General features: G+C 45.6%; 1 protein-coding gene across 1 annotated transcript in view; it reads right to left on the bottom strand.

Moving 5' to 3' along the window:
• The window catches only part of Slc5a1 (solute carrier family 5 member 1), a 63,210-nt gene that overhangs the window by 25,803 nt on the left and 18,156 nt on the right, over window positions 1-19,251 (bottom strand). Inside the window, exons 3-5 of the mRNA XM_040746880.1 lie at window positions 10,156-10,260; window positions 8,721-8,780; window positions 6,969-7,073 (exon numbers count right to left, since the gene is read on the bottom strand). Coding sequence (XP_040602814.1) covers window positions 6,969-7,073; window positions 8,721-8,780; window positions 10,156-10,260 — 270 coding nt within the window. The remainder of the gene's footprint in view (window positions 1-6,968; window positions 7,074-8,720; window positions 8,781-10,155; window positions 10,261-19,251) is intronic.

Genomic DNA, 19,251 nt, shown 5'->3' with positions numbered 1-19,251 from the left:
GATGGAACTAGAAGAAACCATCCTGAGTGAGGTAATCCAGTCACAAAAAGAGAAACAGGGTATGTACTCACTCATTTATGGATTTTAAACATACAGCAAAGGATTACCAACCTACAATCCACACCACCAGAGAAGCTAGGAAACAAGCAGGACCCTAAGAGAGACATACATGATCCCCTACAGAAGGGGAAAGGGACAAGATCTCATGAGCTAATTGGGAACATGGGGGAAGGGGAGAGAAAGAGAAGGGGAGAAGAGGGGTACATGAGGGAACAGGAAGATTGAGTCAGGGGAAGAATAGAAAAGAGCAAGAAAAGAGATACCATAATAGAGGGACTCATTGTATGTTTAAAGAGAGATTTGGACTAGGGAAATGTCCAGATTTCTACAAGGATGGCCCCTACTAAGAATCTAAGCAATAGTGGAGAGGCTATCTTAAATGCCCATCTCCAATAATGAGATTGATGACTACCTTATATGCCATCCTAGAGCCTTCATCCAGTAACTGATGGAAGCAGAAGCAGACACCCTCAGCTAAACACTAAGTTGAACTCTTGGTACCCAGTTGCAGAGAGGGAGGAGTGAGGAGCAAAGGGGTTAAGACCAGGCTGGAGAAACCCACAGAAACAGCTGATCTGAAAAAGGGGGAGCTCATGGATCTCAGACTTATAGCTGGCAAATCAGCATAGGACTTATCCAGACCCCCTGAACAGTGGGTGTGAGTTAGGAGGCCTGGGGAATCTATGGGGCCTCTGGTAGTGAATCAGTATTTATCCCTAGTATACAAATGGACTCTGAGAACCCATTCCACATAGAGGGATGCTCTGTCAGCCTAGACACATGAGGGAGGGCCTAGACCCTGCTCCAAATGATATGACAGACTTTGAAGATCCCCCATGGAAGGCCTCACCCTCCCTGGGGAGCAGAAAGGGGATGGGATAGGGGATCAGTGGGGGAGGGCAGGGGGGAGGGGAGGGAGAGGAAACTGGGATTGACATGTAAAACAAGCTTGTTTCTAATTTAAATACAAATAAATAAAATCATTCTGAATGAGGTGACCCTGGCCCCAAAAGACAGTATGGTATGTATACCCTTATATGTGGATATTAGCTTTTAAACCTCCCATAAGCGTGGTTCTATCTGTATAACCACAAAGGTTGGATATAGCTTAAGGAAGTGGTGTTAGGGGAGGATCTCTCAGGGAATAGGAACTAGAACATACAGTTAGAGAGATGCACCACCAGAACAAGGTTCAGTGAAGGGGGAGGGGGAAGGGAGATACAGGAAGGGACAGCTATCACTAAGGGCCATTTGCAGGACCATATGGAAACCTACTGCATAGAAGCTTCTTAAAATATATACATACATGAAAGAAATAAAAATGGAGTCCTCAAGCAACAGGGGAGACAATGCCCCAACTGGCCATCTTTCACTACCAAGTGAAACCTCCAGTGCCAGGACTGGCTTACATCTGAAGAGTTTGTAGCTGGGCTGGTGTTTGCCTTTCTCCTCTAGCAGAGTACAGAGTGCCTTCAAGTACCATAAACACTAGTCAGTAGGGGAAGGTCCACTTCACGTTCAACGAGATAGATGTGTTGTCTTCAGCGACAGGACCTTACCGTCAGTCGTAGGAGAGAAACCAATAGCCTTGGCGATAGCCTGATTTTTTGGGAATTTCCATGGGCTCCTCTCCGTTTGGTCAACACTCAATAAGATGTAAGCCAGTACTGGCACTGGAGGTTTCACTTGGCAGTGAAAGATGGTACAGAAGTTGTGGGAGTAACCAACCATTCTGAGGTAAACAAATGTTGTAAGACACATAAATAAACTTAAGACAAATATCTCACAATTATCTCAATAGATGAAGGAAAAACCTTTGACAAAACACTACACATCTTCATGATCAAAGTTCCAGAGAATGCAGGACTAGAGAGGACATATTTTCAACAATAAAATCTACATACAAAAACCCCACTGTCAACATCATCCTAAATAGAGAGAAACTTGAAGCAACCCCAGTGAAGTCAGGAGTGGGACAGGGATATCCACTATCCCCACTCCTTTTCAACATTTGCTCAACTTATTAGCCAGAGTGAAGAGAGGAGAGCCCGTGAGGCCTCAGCCCTACACAAAGAACTACAGGCAACTAAGGAATGCAGCAAGTAGGAGACGGTCTTCCCCAGGGAAGAGAACATCAGTTGGTTATCTAAAACCAAATGGTGAGTCCTGCAAACATACTCAGCAGCAACATTGTACAGACGGAGAAGGTGATATTTAGGAATAGATATATGCATGGGTATGCATGTAACAACAATTAATGAAAGAAGAAGCCATGAATTTGAAAGAGAGCAAGTGTGGGAGTTTAGAGGGAGAAAAGGGAAGGGGGAATTAATGTAGTGATTTTATAAGCTCGGGGATAAACAAAAAGACCTTAACAAAAATGTCTATAAAATTAAAAATAAAATAAATATAAAAGTATTGAAAGCTAACTGGTCACTTTTCTGGAATATTTCTACAGAGAGAAAAGTCTTTTTGAAGAAAAAAAGGAAAATAATAAAATACTTTTGTATGTAGATTTTTAAAAAAGCACAGAAAGTTACACATTAGAACATAACACCCTGGTGTTGGGAGGTCACGCACACATAGCAAGCTAACAGCTTGTCACTAGGTGCCCTGGAGCTCGGCAGACATCCCCTCATGGAGTGGAAGCAGGGAACACACAAGGGCAGGCCACATGTATGTGACCACTTCCGAAACTGGAACTGTTTGAATTAAACCTAGGAGCTGTAAAGCTTTTGAAAATATTTCTAATTAAAAATTTTAAATGTTACAAAGAAATTATACATTTCAAAGTCATCACTGCCAAAACTGACCACTGATGAGGGTTTTTTGTCTGCCTTTGTGATTTTTAAATACTTTGCTGAAAGATGGGTATCAACAATAAAACTCTCTACCCTCTGACAGTGTGATTGTGGAGATACAAACTGGAAAATATAATTTAATAGTTAAAGAGGGAGATGACAACACGTGTATATTTCTATGTCTGTGTGCATCTGAGCCTGTATGTGTGCCTGTGTCTATATGCTTGTGCCTGTGTCTATATGCGTGTGCCTGTGTCTATATGCGTGTGCCTGTGTCTATATGCGTGTGCCTGTGTCTCCTGCCCATTATGATCCTAACTAAGATATCACTGAGCACCCAGTAAGTCCTCCCTGGCAATGAGGTTTCAGATGGAGAAGCCCCATTACTCAAATTTCTCCTTCCATTTGTCAAAGTGAACATTTCAGGTCATAAGCATCACACATTAAACAAGAGCAAAAGCTCTTATCTCCACCCAAAGACCCAAAATGTGCAGCAGAGTTGCTGTAAAAAGTTTATTGCAGTCATGATCTGTGATAACAGCTCCGGGAAATAGAAACCAAGACATCCAGTTGTCAGGTGATTCATAAAATCTGAAGCTTTATCTCAACTGATTGTATGTATTTGAATGAGATATTCCATGTCAGGAAATATCACAGAACAAAATGCCTCTAACATATTGTGCGGCAGGTGTTCAAGTGAGCCAATAAAATTCATGGAGTGACAAAGAGGCATGATCACAAGATGGCAGCCACGACTGAGGCTCTTTGCCACTGCTAACATGTACCTGCAATCACACACACACACACATGCTCACACACACACACACACACACACACACATGCTCACACACACACACACACACACTGTTAATCTTTGTTTAATATAAATATTTACCACTGTGGTTTGGGAACTAACTCAGTATCTATGAGCCCAACAGGTGTAGCTGAAATCACTATAATTTTTCTAGAAATGTTATCATATGATACAAAGTGAACCTAAAGCCAACCAAATTTATAAGGACAAGCCTTGCTTTTCTGCGCACATGCCCTTCCTTCCCCGCCCTCTGAAGCAGATGTTTCCTCCACACAGTCCTTCCAGAGCCTTCGTCTAGCCATCGGTTACAGGGTGCATTATAAAACCACTTCTCCCTCCCTGCGGATTGGGTTTTGACCCGCTCTCTACAGAGGAATGTAAGAATTATACGGCAGAGAGAACATATTCCAGTTCCGTTCCTGTTGAACCTCACAAAGCCCTTCTCTCGGTACAGTCTGTCCGTCTGTAAAATCCATCCTGTGCTTAGGATACAGAATGAGACACTCTATCCCTTTCCATCATTCTCTGGCTTCATCTCACCTCAACAGAGGCATAATTGTGAGACTGCAAGCTTTGAGCCTAAACAGTTTTAAATCATAGTGCTGGAGTCCTGTGTGTCTGTATACCAGCTGTGTGTGCACATGTGTGTGCACATGTGTGCATGTCGATGTGCATGCATTCATAAATGGAAATCAGAGGGAAACATTCCAAGTTGGTTCTCACCATCTGATTTGCAAGGGCAGGATCTCGTTTGTTTGTTTCTCTGAACAGCTACTTCAGGCTCGCAGGCTCACAAGCTTGCAGCCAGTTGTCCTGTCCACTTCACTGTGCCTGGGCTGGGATTGCAATGCATTCTGCTGCATCTGGCTTTTTATGTGGGTCCTGGGGATGGAAAGCAAGCCATTAGGCTTACGTGGATAGCGCTGTTGCTCATTGAGCCGTCTCCCCAGCCCTAGCTTGTGGCTTTTGAGAAAGCTACCTGACAACTCTTGAGCTCAGTTTCCTCTTTCATGGTTTGGAAAGTAAAACGCACATCCCAGCCCTGAAGTCTGCTGATGAGAACCAGAGGCAGTGGGTAAAGGCCATAGTGGGAACTAGAGCAGAGCTTAGGCATCTTCATGTACAGTATTCAAGACTTCTTTGGGATCGTGAAACAAGTATTACGTTGGCCAGGACCTCCAGAAAGGAGCCTCAGAACTCACACACAGAAGCAACTGTGTACAATTCACTTGCCAACTTAGGGAACAGTGGCTGCTGGAGAGCTTGCTCCTTCGTTCATGCTGGGCTGCAAGGGGCTGGTCCTTGACTACCTGGGGGCCCTCAAGTCCAAGGAGGTTTAATCAGTAACCTGAAAAGAAGGTGAGGTGATAAGGAAGGAAAAAAGGGCCTGGCACTATTTATGTGACCGTCCCTGTACCAGCCTAAGGGCAAAGAGGACCCTTTCCATGGCAACTGCGACCAACAGACTTTCACCAGCTTGAACTGTGACGGGAATGCTGACCTCCAGAAAGGAAAGCTGTGTTCCTGTCCTATACGCTCACCCGCTCACAGCTAAACTAAGACACAGTTCCTCTTAGTGTCCTGTCTCTTCTAAGGTGCCCCCAACCCTACTGTTTACATAGTCTATGCCTTCCTTCCCTTTGGAAGCTGGTCCTGATCTCTTCAGCACTCCTAGAATTCCCAGGCAAGGCTCTGAACACTGGTCTCTAGTGAAACCAGGGCTGAAAAGTCCAGGTTTTTCATCTTGTAACTAAAAACTAACCCTGGAAGAGGGAAGGAGAACACAGAGGCAACAATCAAGCTTCTACCAGGTGAGGACACCAACAACATGCATCAGGAAGTGGTGTAAAGCGGGATAGCATTCCTGTTCGTATCCTCCTAAGACAAAGTCCTCTCACCCTCATCTGCGACAGCAGGCTCAAAACCACTCATGGGAAACTATGCTGTCTTCAACCAACACTGCTGGGAGGATTCAGTGTCCACAACACAAAAGAACGCATGCCTTACATATGCAACTTAACACAACACAGATCAAATCCGGGAAAATAAAAGGTACCACTCTAAGGAGAAAGACTAGGAGTGGCTCAGTAAATTAAATGCTCGCTATGCATACACAAGAACCTTAATTCAAATCCCTAGGCCCCACATATAAGGTAGACATGGCATGTGTTTACAACCCCAAACGCAGGGGTTGGAGACAGGCAGATCACAGGGAACCGGTAGCCAACCAGTTTAGTTGAATGGCAAACTCCACATTCAGTGATAGACCTTGTCTCGAACAAATGAGGTGGAGAGCAATAGAAAAAGACATTTAACAATGATTTCTGACCTTCATTATGTGTATACAGGGTGTACACACACACACACACACACACACACACACACACACAAATGCATGCAGTGTGAGGGCACACACACAATTTTATTTAACTCTTAATAGGATAGGAACATAGAAACCATGAAGATAAATCTTCATTCTCTTGAATTTTACAGCAAACTCTAAGAAATATCACCAAAAGCATCAATAATTCTGCCAAAATGTAAAACCTTTGTGAATCAAAGGTCACTGTCCAGAAAGAGCTATGCACCTGGTAAGGGTCTAGCATCCATAATATTATAAAGAATTTTTATTATTGAACAAGGAGACAATCTAATTTTTTCAGTCCTTGCATGTAGGTCAGACCAGAGGATAATGTAAGAGGGAAAAACTTTTAAAAATATTTTTCTTTGAGAAACAATTAGTTCAATGTGTCCTAACCCTATGAAAACATTTTTGGATAATCAAGAAATTTTGGATAAGCCAAATATTAAGTTATCTGAATTTTTAAATCACTTTGTTTTTTAAGTTTTTATTAAATGTTGTAAAAGGCCGGGCGGTGGTGGCACACGCCTTTAATCCCATCACTCGGGAGGCAGAGGCAGGCAGATCTCTGTGAGTTCGAGGCCAGACTGGACCGATAGCCTCCAAAACAATACAGAGAAACCCTGTCTCGTAAAAAAAAAAAAAATGCTGTAAAAGCATAATGGTTATTGGTTACAAAAATTAAAGGTGTATGCTGAAGAGTTGAGAATAAAACACTAAGAACTCTAGGAATTTATTTATATACTGTTGCAAACATTAGAAGGAAAGAGATGAACCGAGAATGCCAAAGTGTTGCTGTTGGTAAGGTGAAGCAGTACAGGGAACACTTTGCTTCTTGGTGGAGCAGCATATGCGCATAGTGAGAAAAGGACCCAGTGGCCTGACTCCCCTCCCCCCTCCCACCCCACCCCACACCTGGTAATGCACTCACTGAGATCTTGGTAAAAATGTAAAGCAACAAGGACAGAATGGAAAGGTAGATCTGGATTCGCTTGCCTCCAAACCGCTTCCGTAGATACTCCGGCATCGTCACCACCTGGATGGGATGAAACGGAGCCAAAGTGAACAGACAGCCCAGGGGAAGCAGATTCACAGGGTCTATCCTGGCGTCAGAGCCAGGGAGCGTGGTCAGGGAATCATAGTCCTTGTTAGCCCAGGAAGTCTACAAAGCAGCCAGACACCATTAGCTTATCTCAGTTCCACACACCCTACACAGTACAAGTCAGGAAGGCCCTAGCATCCAGTTGCAATATATCAAAAGTATCCAATAGACAACATGTTTTCTAATAAACATGTGACTGGACATAACTAAGGAGGCAGACGCATGCCCTGGAAAAGGTGAATGCAAAGGCACATATGTGTTTGTGTGTGTCTATCTCTGCAGGCATCTGTCTGTGTGTGTGTGTATGTATGTGTGTTTTATATAGGGCATCTACTGCAAATAAGACAATGGTAACCTCTTATCAATGCACCAAAGAAGTTTTCCAGTTAAATGTGACTGTCACCTTGTTCTACACAGGCAACACAAAGGATTTAGCTGCAGGCCTTTCCCAAACATTCTGCTAGTTCCCTTCTGCAAATCCCAACCACACTTCCAGTTTTTCTCCCTGTACCCTTAGCCTGTTGTCTTCTGGGACCAATATGTCACTAGCAATCCGTGAGCCTTTGTGATAGATATTATTTAAAGGTGTGTTGTTTATGGCTGGAGCATTTGTTTAATGATATAAAGATGGGCTGCTTTTGTTTATGCAGCATTTGGTAACTCTGTGAAGCTGTAATTCTTTGCCTCTTTAAACACCTAATGGTCTAGTAAAGAGCTGAATGGCCAATAGTGAGGCAGGAGGAAGGATGGGTGGGGCTGGCAGGCAGAGAGGATGAACAGGAGGAGAAATCTGGGAAGAAAAGGGGGAGCAAGACAGAGTGAGAGTATGTCAGGGGCCAGCCACCCAGCCAGCCACGGAGTAAGAGGATAAGGTAAAATATACAGAAGGAAAAAAAGAAAACAGAGGCAAAGGGGAGACAGAGATAATTTAAGTTAAAAAAAATCGGCCTAGAAACAAGCCAAGCTAAGGCCTGGCATTTATAAGAAACATTAAGACCCCATGTCTGTGGGTTTCTTTGGGAGCTGGGTAGCGGGTCTTCCAAAGAGCCAAAGAGTAACAAAAAAGGAATAAAAACCAAACAACGACAAGCCTTCAGAAGGTACAGCCTGCACAGTTTGCCCTATATCATCTTTAGCTCCCATACACACAGAAGGTGCTTTATGTGTCCCTAGGAGGTGATGACAAAGCTATGTTTGATCAGCCACATGTTCCAAACGGGAGGTGATGTCCATAAATGAAGGGTGACATAGTTCTTTTTCCCAATCTGTTTCCCTTCTAGGGGAGGGATAAACAGGACCATAGAGGGAGCTCAAGAGCACACCCTGAGAAATGCCATAGGATGGGGTGGGGGGCTCTGAGTAAAGCAGGGTCACTTAGGGACCTTCCTAGATGGAGGAGTGATGAACTTGGACTGCATGGAGCCCCTGCAGACAATCAGGAGGTGCCTTAAAACCTAGAAATGAAAACAGACCGGGACTGTCCTCTGTCGTTTATTGCCATACAGTGCCCTGTGGACTCGAAGAGGATCGAGTTCACACGTGCATTCGCTGGTGCGGAGAGATAACGGAGTGGGCACTTACCCCAGCCCTGATGTAAATAGGGACGAATATCCAGCCCAGCACCACCACGAAAATCAAGGCCTGCAACCAAAACAAGAGGTGAGTTCAGATCAGAGGAAAACTTACCCATCTCTGCCTCTCTCCAGAGACCCTCAACTGCTACAGAAACGCCCCACCACGCCCCCCTCCTTCCTTCCTAAGTGGCTAGGATAGACTGCTGCTTGCTTGGCCTAAGGCAAAAGCACCTGGGCCAACAGTGGGAGAGAACCCAGGGTGCCGCCCAGACTCCCGCTGTCAATCAACACAGAGCAGACTCCCGCTGTCAGTCAACACAGAGCAGACTCCTCCCCGCTGTCAGTCAACACAGAGCAGACTCCCGCTGTCAATCAACACAGAGCAGACTCCTCCCCGCTGTCAGTCAACACAGAGCAGACTCCTCCCCGCTGTCAATCAACACAGAGCAGACTCCTCCCCGCTGTCAGTCAACACAGAGCAGACTCCCGCTGTCAATCAACACAGAGCAGACTCCCGCTGTCAATCAACACAGAGCAGACTGCCAGCTAGAGCTCTGAGTTCTCTTTTTCCTTCTTCACTGGTTTATAAGTAATAAAATACCATCCAGAGAAGATGGGGAAGGAAGGAAGGAAGGAAGGAAGGAAGGAAGGAAGGAAGGAAGGAAGGAAGGAAGGAAGGAAGGAAGGAAGGAAGGAAGGAAGGGAGTGAGAGAGGGGGAAGGAGGAAGCAAGAGTGGGAAGGAAGATAAAAGGAGGGAGGGAGGGAGGTCCAGTAGCATTTCCCAACCTCTAACATGGCTGGGGGAAGAAGCTCCCCCTTTTAGGACCAAGGGAAAAGAGGGGGATCCTGGGGAGATCTAGAAGGGCACCTCTCCTATGAAAGCTCCTGGAGACAAAAATGCCCCATGGAGGCCTTACCTTCTCCTAGGAGCAGGTTGGGGGGGGTGGGGGGGGGAGGAGGGAGGGGGAGCTAGGATTGGAATGTAAAAAATAAATTAATTTAAAAATTTAAAAAAATCCCATCTGCACCCAAGGTGGTTCTGAGGATCCCATAACACCTCAGTGTCCTCCGAACAGACTGCTGTAATCACACAGGGAAGCTGAGTCCTCAGTGTTCTCAGTGCAGAAAGGTGGCGCAGCCCTATGAGGTAGCGGAGCACACTGGGAAAGCCTTGTGTCTCCGAGGGTAATTCTAAAGGGACCTCCTGCTGTGGGTGAGGTCCTCCATCATTTGCCACCCTCACTGAGGCTACACAGTCCAGGGGGAGCCTCACAAGAGCCTGAACAATGTTGTTTAATCTTTAGCCTTCAACACTATTGACTAAATAAGTATCTTTTCTTTATAAAGTTAATCTGCCTCCAATGTTTCATTACAGCAATGAAAAAGGGACTGATACCAGCTCCTTCTACCCCTAGAATACAGTGGCTCAGGTGTTACTCACATTCCATTCAAAGCCACCCATGGCAATGCCTGAGGCTGCTCCCGTCCCTGCCAGTCCCACAAAGTGACCGCTTCCAATGTTACTGGCAAAGAGAGAGGCTCCAATCTAGAAACAAAAATAAACAAACAAACAAACATGAGCAATCAGAGGCCAACTGGGGTCTTGACTGTTGAAATCTGTGGGTCCAAGCCCACAGCCAGCATGGGAACTTGGGAAATAACAAAAACACAAAGAGAGGCTTAAAGGAGCAACAGGACACATCTACACGTCAGACCATCGGTGGGTCATGTTTAGAACTTGATTTGAACTGTGAGGAAGACAGGAGAAGTCCCACAGCCCACCAAGGTGCCCTGAGTCTCCCGTGAGTCCAGCTGCTCAGGAGCAAGGCTGAGCCTTTCACCTCCACATCCTGTGCAGGGAGTGGAATATCGGGAGGCCACCTCTGCAGCTGGGTGAGTGAGGGTGAGGATGGTGGCTTGGCCTAGGTGAGGCAAAGGCAAGCTTGGGGGCTGGTTGTTGATGCTTTAAAAACAGCCCACAGCCTTTGTTGGTGGGTTTGATGAGGGAAAACATAACCAAGGCTGACGAGGTGAATGCCACGCACTAAGCAGAGGAAACTTGTAAGTAGCATTACATGGACTGAGCAGGGAACATACACGGTGGCCATCAGGGCATCTCAGAGAAAGGGATGGAATAAAGTCAGGGGAGTACTGCTGGTCCCTGAGTGTCCTGGGACCGGCTTGGGTTCTTTCACACAAGGAGGACTGCTTTGGACTCACTCCAGACTTGATCCCACCCCCACCCCGACCCCATGACTTGTGCTCAATCAGCTACAAAACCCCCATCTGTCTCCACAATGTTATTGACATCTAGCACTTCCTGTTTCTAGGATTTGGCAGATAATTTATTCCCATTTTAAAAATAGACAGATTTGCTTATGAAACAGCAGATTTTAAAAACACAAAATTTAAGTACAAACAATGGGGTTAAAGCCAGCAGAGTGATGGCAGACAGCACAGTGGACAGCCAGGCTGGAGCCCTCAAGGAGAGCAGGAAAAACACAGTGAGGACCGCACAGTGGGGGACGTGGGTAACCGTGGTGATGTCTTGCTTTTTACCAATAAAGCTTCTCTGAGGATCAGAGGGTGGAGCTAGCCACTAGCTAACCATAGAGGTCTGGAGGTCTATACAGACAGACAGGAAGTGAGATGGCTGGGCAGAGAGAGGATATAAGTGGGCAGAAACAGGAACTCACTCTCTTTTCTGCTGGGAAGCTAACGAGGTAGAGGTGGCCTTGGCTTGCTCCTTCTTCTCTCTGATCTTCCAGCATTTTCCTCTATATCTGACTCCAGGTTTTTTATTTTTTTAGACCAATTAAAAACTCCATTTACAGATAACCTTAGCTTCTACCTGCTTCTTAACAATCCACACAGTGAGAGGTCCTTAAAAATAACCTGTACCCACTTAATTAACCATGTAGCATTTTATGCTATATAATAGGATTATAAGACCACAATATTCCTTTGGGACAAACCCTTTAGTGATTTTAATATCACTAACTCATTCCTTTGAAGTGTAAATTGTCTTAATTGGATTACAATTAATTACAGATAATTTTAAGTACACCATTGCTGCTATATTAAAATTATACCATTGATAGCAATATTCAAAGAAAATTTACTAATAAATGCTAAAACAGTCATCAGTCTGATACACTTGGATTAACACAGCCAAGGATCATGCTCTTCAGCTGGCTGTCACAGCCCAGATGAATCCTCACTGTGTGAACAAAAGTCAGACGTAATTCTTCATGACAGATACTGGTGGGAGGCGGCAGGCCCCTTCAAATGTAGATCCCCAATCTAGGCCAGCAGATGAGACAGCAGCAGGATGAGAGGAAAACCTTCAGAAAGTCTGATTTCTGAACGCCCGCGTTTTCATACTCCTGTGTTTCTCGCTGAGAGTGGGCTCTTCGGGTGTTTAAGAAGGAACTCCTTGCCGGTGGCAGAAGGCAGATATTTTCTGGCCAACTTGGCCAACCCCACATCCAATCCGAGTTTTTCTTCAAGATTCTTTCAACCTCTCTTCTTCTCTCAGTGTAGTTTTCCTCAGGAAGAGTGCTGTTTTCTCTCCGGTGCTGCGGTGTCTGCCTCGGCTCTGTGCATGTCTTGTGGTGTCTGGAGGGAGGTGAAGACCCTCAGAGCTACTTCATCCAGACTCGTGCTGGGCACCCAGCGGTGCTTTTCCCATGTCACCGCTATAAACGGAGAGGGAGGCTGGAGCACCACTTCCGTTCCCCTTGCTGAAGTCCAGTTCTGCCCAGGAGCCCTGCAGGCCGCAGCTTCTCCTCCCCATGGGCGCAGGGTTCCATCTGGCACTTTCTACATCACTGTTGAGTGCTCGCCATGGACTGTCTTCTCCCAACAAGACTGTGGGGGCGTGTGGGGAGACAGGGAGAGGGGGTGGGGGAGAAAGAGAGGGGGCAGAGGAGTACACACGGGCATGGATGTGCATTGTGGGTGGGATGCTATGGAGGGCACATGAGGCCAAAGCACAGCTTGCAAGAATCAGTTTGCTTCTTCCCCCAGGTGGGCCCACGGGATTAAACTCAGGTCTTCAGATGGCTTTACCCACTGAGCCATCCCACCAGCATTTATCTGTGTGATTTCAAGTCTCTCCCTCCCATTCGTCACCCCCACCCACCCACCACATGTTCAGTTACCTCTGCAAAGCATAGCTCTACTAGAGAAGTTCTCCTGGGTCCTCTCCACCACCAGCTCCCATGGCCCACTAAGCAGGGTCCTGAAAGCTCCAAGCCCAGTTCCTCTAGGAACTCAGAAGATTTCAAAGCAATCACATTTCCGTTGAAATTCTTCCTCGTCCTCTTACCATGTAGGCACCCACACCACTTGAGAGCCTCCCCACTTCTCATGTTGCAGTTATTCAGAAGATGGCTTACTATGACCGTCATGAATCTATCTCTAGACAGTACCCATTTTCTCCCATCTCACCCCCAGAGGACAACTGCTTGACCCTTAAAGACAATTTCTATTTTAAAGCCTAGAGTCCAGTATGACTTTCTATCTAGAGACAGGATTATTTTGAAGTTTATCAGGTTAAATGAAGTCATACATGCAGAGCCTCGTGATAAGATTGGTGTCTTTATAAAAGAGAAGATACCAGAGATCTCTATTGTTGCCTCCACTTCACCACACACACACACACACACACACACACACACACACACACACACACAATGAGGCCACATGAAGACCCAGAAGGCAGCAGCTATCTGCAAGCCAGGAAGAGAGATCTCACCAGAACCAAGTTTGGTAGCACCAAATCCTTCAACCGCCCTCTCAACACCAGCTCCTTGGCAGGAGTCACAGTCCCTCCAATGCCCATCACTATGAGAGGAACTGCCCCTCAATTATTTGAACCATTTACCTGGGACAGCTTGCCTCTCACTGCAATTTAGATCTCCGATAAGACCAATTCAGTCTTCCATAGTACAGTGACTCTACCATTAAAATTTTCACTTCGTTTCCTTCAGGGTTTGACACAAGCTGAATGATTTCCTCTGAGCCTTTTCTTAAGGGAAAACTGCTTACACCCAAAGGAAAGCATCCAACTGTCATTTCTCCCTTAATGTTAGAGCTAGAAAGCAATGGGATTACACCTTTCTCCAGGACCGAAGACAGACATTGCTTAATGACTATACCTTCAATGAGTAACTCAGCCCATCAAATGGGCTCCAGGAACCAGAGCTACTCACAGAGTCCTCCGCAGGCTCATCAGCTCCCTCTGGGACTTTTGAGACTTCAACTTCCTCAGTAATCACCCAGACTTAGTGGGGAGCAGAAGCAGTCTCTGGCTACACAGTGTGCTAAGATCAGGTGGACATGAAGTTGGTGTGAAAGAAATGCCACTCTCTAAATGCCTGTCCTTCACCTGCAGACTTATAACCATGAGCCAGAGTTAAGGTCTGTAACCATGGTACTTATCCTGTCCAATGGGAGACATTATCATTTCAGTCACATGTCAAAACTCAGCACATGGTCTGAATGAGGTTTTAACCATCTCACCTCAGAACTGCTAAACTCAAGGTTTCCAAGTTGGTCTCAGGTCACAGCCAAGTTGTTAAACTGTTCCAGTGGAAACCTCCTGAAGTGACTCAGCAGACTGTGGAAAAGCCTTCTTCAAACAGCATAGCTCCTCAAGGATGGGAGTACAAGGATTCCCGGATTTGGGTGCCACAGTGAATGAAATTCCAGCATTTAAAGAAGGGATGCTCCCAGACAACCTCAGGCGGCATAGCAAGGTCCAAGCCAGCCTGGCTATATAGTGACATAGTGTCCCAGATGAAAAAGAAGAGTTCCCAGAAGGAGATCACATGACCTCTAGGGATCTGCCTATCTCTACCTTACACCACATCCCTAGTGTTGTTGGATCTACAGAAGTGAGCAGTTGTTCCAGATTTTACACGGGGACTGGGGATCTGAATTCAGGTCCTTATGCTTGTTATCCTAGTTATGGTTACTACTGCTGTGATGAAACACCATGACAGGGAGGAAAGGATTATTTGGCTTACACTCCTACATCATAGTCCATCATTGAGGGAGTCAGGACAGGAACTCAAACAGGGCAAGAACCTGGAGGCAGGAGCTGATGAGAGGCCAGGGAGGGGTGCTGCTGAGTGGCTTACTCAACATGACTTGCTCAGCCTGCTTTCTCATAGAACCCTGGACCACCAGCCCAGGGATGGCCCCACCTACCATGGGCTGGGCCCTCCCACTATCAACTATTAAGAAAGTGTCTTACAGCTGGATCTTATGGAGGCATTTTCTCAGCTGAGATTTCCTCCTTTCAGATAACTTTAGCTTATGTCAAGTTGACATAAAATTAGCCAGCACACTCACACAGCAAGCTTGTTATCCAATAAGCCATCTGCCTAGTGTTGTAGGTTATAATTAAACAGGCAAAACCTTCTCAATGATTTGCTGTTGACAAGTAAGTAGTCTTGTAGGAAGTTAAGGCCTACCAGGCACGGAGGAGCCAACCTGGAGTCTGCCTGGCGATGTCAAAGGTCCTGATTGTGACTAGCCAATGAGGGGTGGCCATGTAATGCTGCTAATTAAAGAAGACTTTTGTTTCCTTTTCCACCTGACTCTCGGTGTCTGTGTCCTTAGCACGGAGCCTTCTCACCCCCTCTCCAGAGGGAGCTGTTAGGACACAGCGACATCATCTCTCTTATATTTGTGGTATTTCTAGTTTAAAATAAAAATGCAACTCCTTCCCCTATACCATGCTGATTAGCATGGATATAGATGCTCTGGTTCTTTTAACTCGACCTTAAGAAAATTATGAGAGACACTCAATGAGAGTCCATTGGGACATTTACTACTGTGCTACTTATGACAGATGAAAACAACAGGAAAGCATGTTTCCATCTAAAACGTAATATGAAAACAACTTGATAAATTAATACTCATACTAATGAATACTATGCAGCCATTAAATTAAATGATAGCTTTGAAAACTTTGCTGTAACATGGGAGATGGTCATAATAAAATGTAAACTAAAGTAACACACAAGCAGGCATGGTAGCAATGCCAACAATACCAGACCTCAGGAGGCTGGGACAGGAGGGTTACCACAAGTGCCAGATTGCCCTGGTCCACATAGTGAGTGCCAGATCAGTTAAGCTATGTTAGAAACCTTGTCTCAATAAATCAAAATGGAGACAGGTCTGGTGGAGCACCCTGTAATCCCAGCACTTCAGAGTGGAGAAAGGAATGTCAGGAGTACACATTGTTCGAAGCCACAATGGCTACAAGAGACCTTGTTTCAAAATAACACAAAAGATAGCTTCATATAATATAGCCTATGCACCATATGATCCTCAAAATACTTAAGTTCATGTGTGTGTGCATGTATATACATAAATTGATGGATATACATGTATTTATATGGGTATCCATATATATATGCAGATTCTGGCATGGTTATGGTTGGAAGAGAAAACACAGAGCACATATTTGTTTTACTTCTTAGACTTTTCTAATTTTTCACAATGGTTTTATGAAGTGTAATTATCAGAACACAAGTCTTTAGACCCTCCAGCACTCTTTCAAACTCACTGGCAGAGCCTGAAGACTGAGAACAAAGCAGGCATGCAAGTTCAGCATTGGTGTTGTGTGAAAATGTCACCAAGGGCTGGTGAGACAGCTCATCAGGTAAGGGACCTCACTGCCACATTTGACAGCCTGAGCTCAACACCCCGAACCGAGAGAGAGAGAGAGAGAGAGAGAGAGAGAGAGAGAGAGAGAGAGAGAGAGAGAGAGAGAGAGAGAGAGAGAGAGAGAAGACAATTCCTACCAGTTGTCCTCTGACTTCCGCACACAAACATGGCTTGTGCACCAGAACAAATGTGTACACGGGCACACACTGTTTAGTTATTTAACTAAAGAAAGAAATGAATTGATGTGGTAAAGGTCCGTGACTGCTAACTACAATTGCATTTTATATGAGGAGAAGTAGAATGACGATGTCTGAATCCAGCCGACATCAGAGCCTGGAGGCGAGTACACTCAACCTTGCTGTTTTCAAAGGAAAACTAAACTATGTCACCACGGAAAAAAGTGACTCAAATTGCACACTGACTTTTCCTTTACTCCCATGACCTAAGGAAAGCAGCGGCCCGTGAACACCCAGGACCCTGTGTCAGCAGCCATGCTTGGCAGCACAGGAGGTGGCATGAGCTCCTTCTCCTGGACACAGGGGGCGCTCTCCCGCCTGCTTCTAATCTTGCCTTTGACATAGCGAATTACAGGACCTGAAGTCAGTTGCTTTAACGCTTTGAACTTCAGTTTCCTCTGCTCTAAACCAAGAATGAATCCCTCTTTGCCAGCCGGGTGCGGAAGAGTAACTCAACACGGTGAAGTGGATCTGGGAGAACAGACGTTCCGACAAGCCACGGTCATGCGGCGAGTCTGAGGCCAGCCTGGGCTGTGGCGAGTCTGAGGCCAGCCTGGGCTGCGGCAAGTCTGAGGCCAGCCTGGGCTGCATGAGAGCCTGTCTCAAGAGAAAAGGGAGAGAAAGAGAAACTCTCAGTCCCTCTCACAAGGCGTTGCCACGTGTGAGGTGGCAGGCGTGAGAAGTCTCTGAGACAGTTCTCCTTACAAAGACACACTGTGACTAAGTACTGATAACGCCGTTACCAACACACGTGTTTACAGACTACACTGAATTCCCTGAGAGACACCAAGGTTTTTCCTTTCAGGAACTGGATCATCATAGCTCAAAAGGAAATGTTCTCAGCTAGCTTCAGGCAACGGCTTTCTTGTTAAAGGTCAGGCCATGCCCAAAATGTCCAGTATCTGGAGCTGGCTCGCTGCTTGCTTGTCTGTTCTCCCCTTAAAGGACATCGAGATTCCCGGGGCCTCCTCTCTATTCACTGGTCATGCTAGACACAGCCATCCAGTGGTGGGCAAACATGAGCTACCCCAGGACACAAAATGTGCTTTCGCCTCTACGTTTCAGGGAACTGTGGAATGCTGTTGTATAAGTAGGCTCTACCCAATATTTGGCATACACTCATACCACAATGTATTGATTGTTTGAAATTCAGATTAACTAACCATTGCATATCTTCTAAATATAGAATCATCTGAAGGTTAGTAATACGAATTTCTGGGACACGTTCCCAGTTTCTGACTCAGGTTCCTAACCAGGGCCCAGGTCGTGCTGCTGCTGCAGCCCTGGGTTCCACTCTTTCAGAGAAAACCACTAACTTCTGTGATGTCTCTGGTAGGCCCTCATCTTACCGCGTGCCCCTACAACTCTGTAAGGTTGGAATTATCCCCTTCCTATCTTCACACTATGGAGGAGAGGCCCGAGGGTTAGGTTTACAGAATGTTACCGAGCGGGGCTGAAGTCTATGGACCCAGAGAGAGGACCAGCATCGCACTGACTTGGCTTCCTCCCCCTCCTTCCAGGCTACACTCCCCTGGATGTGCCCAGAGGGACCCTGAAGTAACACTCTCCTGTCCATCTCTGTGAACTCTGGCATCATATGTACTTGTCTGTATTGGCTTTGCTTTCCTATTCTCCCTCTCAGGAATCCTGGCTAATCCTGGTTGGCATATTTTTTGTTTGTTTGTGTTTGGCGGGGTTGTTTGTTTGGTTGATTTGGTTTAGTTTGTTTTTGTAGCCTTGGTTCTCCTGGCACTCATTATACAGTCCAGATGGCCTCAAACTCACAGAGGTTTTCCTGCCTCTGCGTCATGAGTGCTGAGATTAAGGCCTCTTTTCAACATGGAAAGTTTGGAGAGATTTGACCTTTGACTTTTTCCATCTCTCAGGGACGTACTTCCTGGCTTTGGGCAGAAAATAAGGTAAGGCTCATATATTCAGAATATTTTATTTCTAAATCTCTGGCAAACATTTAGACACAAGCTTTGCTTCAGAGTCGTCATAATTTGTTTACTTTGGATGAGCTCATGTCCCCAGAAACAATGACTCCTTCCAGTCATTACCTCCGTACACATCTCTCCCTACTCAAGGACCCAAAGAGGCAGAAAATCAGGAAACCATTGCCAACCCTGGTGTTTTCCCAATGGATTTTGGTTCAAAAGGCAAGAGAAGTTGTTCACCAACATTGGAGATCAAAGAGGTCACACCAACAAGCCAGCCACCACTCCAGATCAGCCTCTCTTTGGAATCCTTACCAGCTCAGGGTCTGTCACTCAGAGGGCATGGGCTACTGTCACTGTCTCTCCCACACTGGTCCTCACTTAGATCTTCAAATATCGCATGCACCTTCCAGCCCCAGGGCCTTTGGCCATTCTGGAGGTTTTTGGGTTAGTTGTAGAGTTGTAGATTTTCAGGTTTTTCCTTAGGAACTTTTAGGAGGGTTTTTTTGTTTGGTTGGGTTTTTTTGTTTTGTTTTGTTTTTTTCCTAAATTGCTCACCTCTGATTTTCAAATAGATGGCTTCTCTATTCTTTTTCATTTTAATTGATATATAATAATTATCAATAGCTACGGAACACAATGTGACATCTCAAGGATCAGCTCAGCGTGACTGGTTTATCT

This window comes from Mesocricetus auratus, unplaced genomic scaffold, assembly GCF_017639785.1.
Source record: "Mesocricetus auratus isolate SY011 unplaced genomic scaffold, BCM_Maur_2.0 Super-Scaffold_100006, whole genome shotgun sequence".
Lineage (NCBI taxonomy): Eukaryota > Metazoa > Chordata > Mammalia > Rodentia > Cricetidae > Mesocricetus > Mesocricetus auratus.
This window is presented reverse-complemented; position numbering and strand designations above follow the sequence as displayed.